Genomic DNA, 10,000 nt, shown 5'->3' on the forward strand with positions numbered 1-10,000 from the left:
CTCTCTCTCTCTCTCTCTCTCTCTCATAATTCCTTTCCTTCCATTATTCTCTCTCTCTCTCTCTCTCTCTCTCTCTCTCTCTCTCTCTCTCTCTCTCTCTCTCATCAGTTTTACCTATCACCCTTCTCTCTCTCTCTCTCTCTGTCTTGTCTACAACTCCATAAACACTTGTAGTTGTGGTCTGTCTGTCTGTCTGTCTGTCTGGCCACTTTGTTTACAACCCAAGCTGACTCCTTATTTTACTTGTTTTCGGTCTTAATTCAGGCGTTGAAAATGCGATGGGGTTAATTTCCGATGGGGGATTTTATGCTTGAGCTCTAGAGTTACGTTAGTTGCAGAAATATAGCGTAAATCGCCAGAAATAAGAGTAAATATGTGATCAATGCGCCGGGAAACGTGGACCCGATGCGAGTTTGTTTCAAGGAGGCGGGGTTTAAGGGGAGTATGGCGCTGTGATTGGACGGCGCCAAGACCAATCAGCGGCCCCTCTCGCCAGGATGCAGAACGCCATTACAGGATTTGAAGGTCCGAGTGAGACAATGGTTTGCCGACGCTCTCTCCTTACTTTGTGAATATTCGCTGGATTTATGGGCGTGAATCACTTGGAGAAACGATCAGCAGTGAGTTGAAAGTGCAAGCTAGGCCTGCAGTGGCAAGTGTAGGCCTAGGGATGCGCAGTGCCGGCGGAAAGTGCTAGAGAAATAAGGGAAGTGTTTGTGTGCGGCGCGCGGGGCGAGCCGAACGCATAGGCCTGCCACGAGTGTATTTACCAGCCAAATTTTTGTCAGAAAACCATGCCTAGGCCTACCCTGGTGGAACTATAACGACGCGAGAGACGAAAGACATCGGTGCCGACATGTATCCAGCGCCCAGGCCCCCCGGAGCAGTATGTATCGTGAGGAATAAGGTGTTAAATAAGAGCGACGCCGGCTGCCTTAGTTCCCCCTCCAAAGACACCAGTTTTCTGTGGTGTGGCGGGCGGGGTTGCCGGTTAGTCGCTTTTCCCACCCCATTATTTTGACCCATTTTTCCACCTGAATTTTAATGATTTGGACTCATTTTTCTCGATGATTTAATAAATTAGGCCCATTTTACTTGCAGCTGACCTGTTTTCCAATTCCGTTTTCTTTTATTTGGTCCCATTTTAACCCATTATTTTAATCATGACCCAATTTCCACTAAATGGTTTTGGTGGAACTTTTCAGCCTATTTATTTACTAACTCATTTCATACAAATATTATGTATATTTGTCATAGCCCTGTTAATGAGGTATTGGTGTTTATCAGTAGTGACATCATTATTTTGACTCACATTCGTCTCTTAAATTATTTTGAGGGTAAAAGAATATTGTCATATTTCTACTAGTTTTTTCTTACTAGGAAATTGTCAGAAGTTTTTACATGTCGAGTTTTGGCGCCCCCTTTTCCTCTTTTATTTTACAACTCCAATTAAAATCTGTCATTTCCTGAAGCACTATGGATTTCGTCCAATTACAAGCCCAATTACCTGCATCTTGATACCTATTTCCTTCATTAGTTTTATCCGTTGTTATTTGTAGCCAGTTTTTGTAATTAAGTGCTTTTAATGAGTGTAGGTTAGGGCAATTTACCTGTAATGAGATGCCAAATGAGGGGCCATGGCTGTGTTAATGGTTTTGGGCAGTTACATAGACATAACATCCCTTGACGGTTTTGCCAAGTTAAATAAATGGGTGTGATGTATTGATAAGAAATAGATCATCGTGGAATTGGTCCAGTTAACGAAGGCATAACTCTCTTTGCTGTCATTATATTCTTTATTATCTTTAATGGGAATATCGTTAATAAATGTAATAAATGGGGTACTGCTCTGTTAATCATGAAATTGTCCCATTTTGAACTCTATGTAATGAATTTACCTTTGTTTCCTGCCATTATTTTTCAGCCATTTTCATTATACCAGCTTAATGGGTGTCATTTATCGTTAATGAATACCATTAATGGGTCATTGTTACCATTAGACTTGAAACCGTCCCATTTTCGAGTCAGGTTAATGAGTAATATCTAGTTCTTCCGGTTCTATTATTTTAACCATTATTTTTAGTATTCGTATGTCGCATTAATAAATGGGTGTAATTAATGTTAATGAATGGCGAAAATGGGTCACTGGCCTGTCATGAAATAGCCCCATTGTCATTATCTATCCCTGTCTCTCTCTCTCTATCTGTCTATATCTCCATTATCAACCTTATCATATGTCAGAGTAATGGGTGTAATTTGCCGTTAATTAGTGCAGGTAATGGGTTGGTTTCATGTAAATACACGTAATAATTTTCCCCATTGTCATTAGTCTCCTGCATTATTTTTGATGGCAGTGGAGTGTGTAGTGAAGGTTGAATGGGTTAAAAATAATGGGTGGGATATTATTATTATTATTATTATTGTTACTACTACTACTACTACTACTACTATTACTACTACTGCTACTACTACTATCATCATTACCATTATTATTATTATTATTATTATTGAAATATGCATAGCCAGTTGTCTTAGCACCACAGCCATTACTGTTGAGTGATTGATGTGAAATGATAGGTGATGTTCCCAGCTACTTATTAATAACTATAATTATGCCAGTATGTTATAGATAATTGTTATAGAATCATGTGTGGTGTTATTAGGCTACCTACCGTATCATTACCTTTGGCTGGGGGGGTGCTTTATTATTATCGTTGTTATTATTATTATTATTATTATTATTATTTATTTTTGTTACATTTGGGTATAGTGTTGTTGCTATTATTATTATTATTATTATTATATTGTTAGCTGTTTCGTATAATTAGTTGGCAATCATGTAATTATGGATGCCAGTAATGACGGTAATGAGGCTGGCTCCATTAGCCCAGTTGCCAGTTAATAGCGCCATTAGAATTGGTGGTGGTGGTGGTGGTGGTGGTTACGGTTGTGGTTGTGGTGGTGGCAGGGAGAGGAGAGGAAGGCTGAGGATGAGGTGGAGGCAGTGCATGAGGGAGGCTGGCGTGTAGGATCAGTGTGGGATTAGACACAGGCTGGTATTCACGTCGGTTAAAGTAGCTCCCTAACACCGTTTCCCTAGCGATTTATTTTGTTACACCTTACTATCCTGTGTTATATAAATCCTTCACATACGGCCAAACGCTGCATATATACCGGTAACTTACATAAGGATATTAACCAGCCATGTTCAAAAATAAGTCGGTAAGGAAGATGTGTTTGGGAGCTTCCACACCTGACGAGACTACGAGCCATAGAGTTTAGGAAAATGATAATAAGGCTAATTAGATATAATGAATTTTAATGGGGTATATAATTGTAATGAAGGATTTTAATGAGGTACTTAATTACAGGTGATAATAATTGATTTTGTGACTACTCAGGGCAGCGTTTGTTGACTTGTGGTGTGAAGTCAATTTTAGGGGTGCTGGAAAAGGCTGCCTGATTGCTTTGTTTGGTACTGGCCCCCTTGGTGTTTTAGTTTTGGGGATTGTATATATCAGTTGAATTGTTAAGCAGTACAATACTTTTCTATATCCTTCTCGTAGTGTAGCATCTGTAGTAATCGTACCGGCGTCTGGCCTTGGGTTCCTTCTTTGCATAAAAAAAAAGTGTAGTGCCGGTAGCTTGATGTAAGAGGTTTGGTGGTGCTGAGGTCGAGAGAGGTTACGATACCCGGAAATAGGCTAATGGGGAAGAATTTGATTGGTAGGCTTCAATATAATGGATCTGAATGGGGTACGTAATTGTAATGGTGGACAATTAGGAGATTTAATGGGTTATATGATTGACGGTGTTGACAGTAATGGGTATCATGGGGTAATTAATGGGTAGTACTAATTATTATGGTTAATTATAAAACTAGGTAATGTATATAGTTGTGGGGATTATTATTGGCTTGAAATGGGTAATTAAAAGGGTTAATGACGTGGCCTTCTGGGGATATTCGTACGGGTAATTATCGACTAGAGTGAATATGGTTGGTTAATTAATAGTAATGGGGTCACGTACGGTATTCCACGGGCTAATTATGCAGGTGAGGCTAATTAGTGAGCCAGCCTCTCTGTAACAATTATAATGTTAAATAAGTGTTAATGGGCTAAATGATAGACTTAATTATTCAGTAAATGATGGTGTACGGTACTCCATTACCCTGACATTCTCTCTCTCTCTCTCTCTCTCTCTCTCTCTCTCAAAATCTCCCTTTCGAAAAAAAAAAAAAAAAAAAAAAAAACCTCGATGATTTAGAAATACAGGTACGTGATGGTGGTGAAGGTGTTGATAGAGGCCGATAAGAGGAATTACTGAATAAAAGTGAGATAATGTGAGAGATAGGAGTGTGGAGTGTGAGAGGTGAGTGAGTGACATGACTGAAGAGAGGGAGATAACAGGGAATTCTGTGTGAGAGAGAGGGGGGTGGGGTAATTGATAGTGGCCGTGAGAAATTGGCAGTGAGTGGATTTAAGCTGAGAGTGAGTGGGAAAGAGAAATTAAAGAGAGTGAGAGAAACAGGAATTACGTAGCCAGGTAATACCATGGCGACATTGAGTGACAGTGAGTGAATGATAGTACGGTAGTGTAAAAGAATGAGTAGGGTTAGAGAGTGAGAGAGAGATGGGGGGATATTGAGTGAATGAAAGTGAGTGAGAATTTTGAAAGAGTGAATTAAAGAATGGTAAAAGAAAGAAATTGTGATTGAGAGAGTGAGTGAAAGTGAGATGTTGAATGAAAGACTGAAGGTGAGAAGGAATTGGTAAAGAAAAATGAATACGAGATTTAGAGAGAGAGGGGGAGAGAGAGAGAGAGAGAGAGAGGAATAATAATGGGGAAATAAGAGCTGACAGGAGGGAAGAATTGAATAAAGGAGAGAAGGAGAGAAAGGAGGAAGGGAAAGAAAATGATAGGGAGGAAATAGGAGAATGTAATAGGGAATAGTGGAGGAAGGAGAAAGGGTAGGGACGTAATGGAGAGAGAGAGAGAGAGAGAGAGAGAGAGAGAGAGAGAGAGAGAGAGAGAGAGAGAGAGAAATAGGGGATAATGATGGTGGAGGAAAAATTATTATAATGGAGGAGGAATTTGGGAAAAGGAGGTAATGGTGGAGAGAGAGGGAGGGAGAGAGAGAGAGAGAGGAATAATGGTGCAGGAAGAGGAAGATGATAACGGTTAATGGGAGAAGGGGTACCTCAAGCCCTTTTATCTATCTACCTTTTCTATCTACTACATCTACCAGCCTATCTATCTATCTGTTAAATTATCTATCCGTGTGTCTATCGTCTACGCTTATCTGTCTATCTATTCTTCCGTCTGCCTATCTACCATATTTACCAACCCCTCTATGTATCTTTTTATCTATCGCCACTAGCTTATGTGTTCGCCTGTCTGTCTGTCTGTCTAGCCATACATCCATCTGTCTGTCTATCTGTAGCCGTCCATCTATCTATCTATAAATCTGTCTATCCATCCATCTATAGGCTATATGTCTATGTCTAGCCATCCTTCTATCTGTCTATCTTTCGATCTATCTATCCGTCTGTCTATCTATCCATCCATCTGTCTCTCAGGCGTAATCTATTCTTCCTGTATTTACGTTAGTCTATTTTGGGGGGAGTGACCCGTTTCTATCTATTTCCGGTGTTGTATCTATCTGTGACGATGATATGGAAAGATAGTCACTCATTCAGCTTTCCTCTCTCTCTCTCTCTCTCCCCACGTGCTCGGTGAGAGAGAGAGAGAGAGAGAGAGAAATAAAGGCAGGTCTTTAGGGGATTAACAAATATGTGAGAGTGGGATGAAGGTGTGTGTGTGTGTGTGTGTGTGTGTGTGTGTGTAGGCTTGGTGTTTGTGTGTTTGTTGGTGTTTGGGTTTGAGATAGCTGTGTTTATGTTTTGTGTTGGTGGATGTTTATGGAGGTGTGTGTGTGTGTGTGTGTGTGTGTGTGTGTGTGTGTGTGTGTGTGTAGTTTTACTTCCCTAATCGGTTTTCTTCATTGCCTCCTTCCTTCCTTTCATCATTCCATATGTCTTTCTTCATTCGTTCCTTCCGTCCTTCCTCCTTATCTTACTGTATTCTTTCCGTTCTGTCTATTTTGCTTCCCTCCCTCCTTCCCTTCTTTCCTTCCTTCCTTCCTTCCTTCTTTCTTTCCTCTCCTGTTCATTCCTTTCCTTCCTCCTTGTATTTCATCATTTTCTCCATCCTGCCATACACTTCTGTCCCTCCCTCCCTCCATCCATCCTTTCGCGTTCCCTCCATCTTTCCCTCCGTCCTGCCGTACCCTTCCTTTCTTCTCTCCATGCTTCTCTCCTCTTCATCCCGTCCCTCCCTCCCCCCCCCAGTATCTCTCTCATTTTCCCTTGGAGACCCTCCCTCCCCCCCCACACCTTCCCTGGGGATCAAATCTACCAGTAACCCTCCTCCCCCCCCTCTCTCTCTCTCTCTCTCTCTCTCTCTCTCTCTCTCTCTCTCTCAGCTAGTAACCAAGGATCAGGTATAATAGGCCTGTATTTTTCGGTATTATATATGCCTAATTTCCAACCAGCCTATGAAACTTCCTCAGCAGGCGGGGCTTATGTTTATATATATCACTTGCTCCTGCCTCCTCCCCTCCCCTCCCCTACCCTTTCCTCCCCTCCCCTCCCCTACCCTTTCCTTCACTCCCTTAGTCCTTCCTCCCCTCCCCTCCCCTACCCTTTCCTTCACTCCCTTAGTCCTTCCTCGCCTCCCCTCTCCCCTTCCCTTTCCTTCACTCCCTTAGTCCTTCCTCCCCTCCAATCTCCCCTACCCTTTCCTTCACTCCCTTAGTCCTTCCTCCCCTCCCCTCTCCCCTACCCTTTCCTTCACTCCCTTCCCATTTGCCTCTCCGTCCATCCTCTCCCCACTCTCCTTCCCTTTCCTTCTCTTTCCCCTCCCTTCCCTCCCTTCTCCTTCCCACTTCTCTCCGTTCTTCCCTTACCTTCTTCCCCCCTCCCCCCTCCATACTTTATATCTCCATCCCTCCCGTATCTTCTCTTCTTCCTCCCCTCCCCCTTCCCCTGCACCTCCCATCCATCCCATACCGTCTCTCCTTCCTTCCCTTAGGCGGTTCTTCCTTACCTCCCTCCTTCCCCTACCCCTCCATCTCTCCCATTCCTTCCCCTCCCTCCCCTTTCCCGTCCATCTCTCCCTCCCTCCCTCCCTCCCTCCAGCGGCCACTTGTTCAGTAATGGGTGTTGCTAATTGATGTCTTCCCTCCCTCCCTCCCTCTCTCCCTCCCTCCCTTCCTCCTTACCTCCATCCCTTCTCTCCTTACCTCCATCCCTTCTCTCCTTACCTCCATCCCTCCTCTCCTTACCTCCATTCCTCCGTCTTTGCTATCCTTGTCTTATTCTAGTAGTTTAGTCACTTGCAGTACATGCCTAGTACGGTATCGGCCAATTTGCCAGCTGGCTTTTATATTCGTATCTCCCACACCTTCCATCCCTCCTTCCATCCATCTCTGTCTCCCTTCCTCCATACCTCCCTCCATCCTTCTCTCATTACTCCTCCTCCTACTCCCTTCACACTTTCCTATAACATGTCCACACCAGTTTGTCTATAGTGCTTGATGTTCTTTCTGACTTTTTCCTGCCGGCTTTGGCTGGAGGGTTTGGAGGGCGGGGGAGAGCCTTCTTCTTTGCTATCCTTGTCTCTTTCTAGTAGTTCAGTTGCTCTTCTAGGAGCTGCCTAGCATGGGCCAACTGGCATACTGCAGTTGTCCTCTCTTCTTAATCATTCTTCCCTCCATCCATTCATCCTTCTCTCCTTCCCTTCCTCCCTACCTCCATCCATATCTTCACATCCTTCATCCTTCCCACCTTCCGTACTCTCCCATTGCCTCCCCCATCCTTCCCTCTCTTTCCATCCTTACCTACTTTCTTTCCTCCTTTCCTTCACTCCTTTCTCTCCTTCCCTACCTCATTTCCATTCTTGTCTCCACCATCCACCTTTTTCCCTTCATCTTTTTCCATACCCTTTATTCTTCCCTCTTTTCTGTTTGCTTTCCTTCACTTTTCATCCATTCTTCTCATCCTTCCTTCCTTCCCTCCTTATTTGTTCTCTCTCTCTCACTTTCTCTCTCTCTCTCTCTCTTTAGTTGATTTTTTTTCTCCAACTCATTCATTGTCCCTCCAATCCCTCCTTCCCTCCCTCCTTAACCTTTTCTCTCCTTCCTCCCTCCCTCTTCCCTCCCCTCCCTTTCCCTCCTCGCTTCTCCACTGATAGCCTTAAGCTTTTTCTACCTACCTGCTCTCCCTACCCCCCCCCTCTTATTCTCTCTCTCTCTCTCTCTCTCTCTCTCTCTCCCTCCCTCCCTCCTTCCACGTTTCCTTGTATTTTTGTATTCACCAGTATGCCTGTCTGTTTTAATATGTGCTGTGCTGTGTGTGTGTGTGTGTGTGTGTGTGTGTGTGTGTGTGTGTGTGTGTGTGTGTGTGTGTGCTTGCTTGCTTGTTCCTGTTCCTGGTTCTGCATTCTTTCATACCTTCAGATTAGCCTACTCTAGTGGGAAATAGGACGATGATGATGATGATGGTGGTGGTGGTGATGATGATGATGATGATGATGATGATGATGATGATGATGATGATGATGATGATGATGATGATGGTGGTGGTGGTGATGATGATGATGATAAAATTTCTTTCCATGTAGCCTATCTATCTATCTGCCTACCTATCTATCTATCATTAGCACTTCCTCCTCCTAGCCTACCTGTTTTTCAATCTAGGATCGCTTTACCTTTGGGAAATATGATGATGATGTTGATGATGTGTAAGGCTTTGTCTGTCTATCTATGTATCGATCAGTAAAAATCTACACCAATGCCTACCTATTTATCTATTTTTTTCCTTTACCTGTCTATCTATTTATCTGATTGTGTGCTAACTCAGCTGACCACGACGTTTTTATGCCCTTTTCCGAGATACCGTAACCCATTTCCACGCTAATAGATGGTCTCTCTCTCTCTCTCTCTCTCTCTCTCTCTCTCTCTCTCTCTTTCGCCGCGCTAATACCCACCGTCCATACTGAATTAGTTACATAAATATACAGACCTTGAAGTCCTTCCTGGGTGATTGGTCCGTAATATTAATGGATAGACCAGCTACAATTAGAGAGAAAGAGAGAGAGAGAGAGAGAGAGAGAGAGAGAGAGAAGTATCATCCATCCAGTCTGACTACCCCTGACCATCAACTGAGCCACAAGGGGTTAGGGATCTTTGTTATGAGGTAGGAATGAGTCTCCTTGGTTACTAGTCAGATCAGCCCTCCACTCTGACTACACCTGGCCATCACCTGAACTGGAAGGAGTAAGAAAATAGATATAATGAAGTACTATTGAAAGATTGTATTATTATTATTATTATTGTTATTATTATTATTGGTATTTATGCTGGAACGATGCAGGTACACGGTCGAGTCTCTCTCTCTCTCTCTCTCTCTCTCTCTCTCACACACACACACACACACACACACACACACACACACACACACACACACACACACACACACACACACACACACACACACACACACCGGCCTTTTATTCTTCAACCAGACGATTTTTCTTCACTTTACAATGAACCTGTTGGAGTGAAGGGGTTAATGAAGACTCTCTAACCCCTCCACCTCAAACCCCCTCCTATAAGCACAAAATCGTCTGCATGTGCGAAATAAAAGAAAGAAAAAACCTGTGATGGCAAAGGAAGGGTTAATGTTATACCTGCCTGATATGCACCTTTGACTCTCAGTATTTGCTCTACCACTGTCATTATCTATACCACAACTACCACTATTACCACCATAACTACCACAACCGCACCTGTTACTGCTACCACCACGACTACCACACATACCAGTCTCACGCACGTAACAGTTATACACATCACCACACATACCACACCCACACCACCACTCCAACCACAGCCACCATTACAATTAGTCATCCACACCACCACACATAGCATTCACCC

At 43.2% G+C, this 10,000-nt stretch overlaps 1 protein-coding gene across 1 annotated transcript in view; it reads left to right on the forward strand.

Moving 5' to 3' along the window:
- The first annotated feature begins 824 nt into the window (after window positions 1-824).
- Window positions 825-10,000, forward strand: part of LOC145404079 (protein groucho-like) — a 73,667-nt gene continuing 64,491 nt past the window's right edge. The window contains exon 1 of the mRNA XM_080275685.1: window positions 825-886. Within this exon, the coding sequence (XP_080131811.1) occupies window positions 857-886 (30 nt within the window). The 5' untranslated portion in view covers window positions 825-856. The remainder of the gene's footprint in view (window positions 887-10,000) is intronic.

This window comes from Coenobita brevimanus, chromosome 62 (genome assembly GCF_032717465.1).
Source record: "Coenobita brevimanus isolate Jiangsu-jjx chromosome 62, ASM3271746v2, whole genome shotgun sequence".
Classification (NCBI taxonomy): domain Eukaryota; kingdom Metazoa; phylum Arthropoda; class Malacostraca; order Decapoda; family Coenobitidae; genus Coenobita; species Coenobita brevimanus.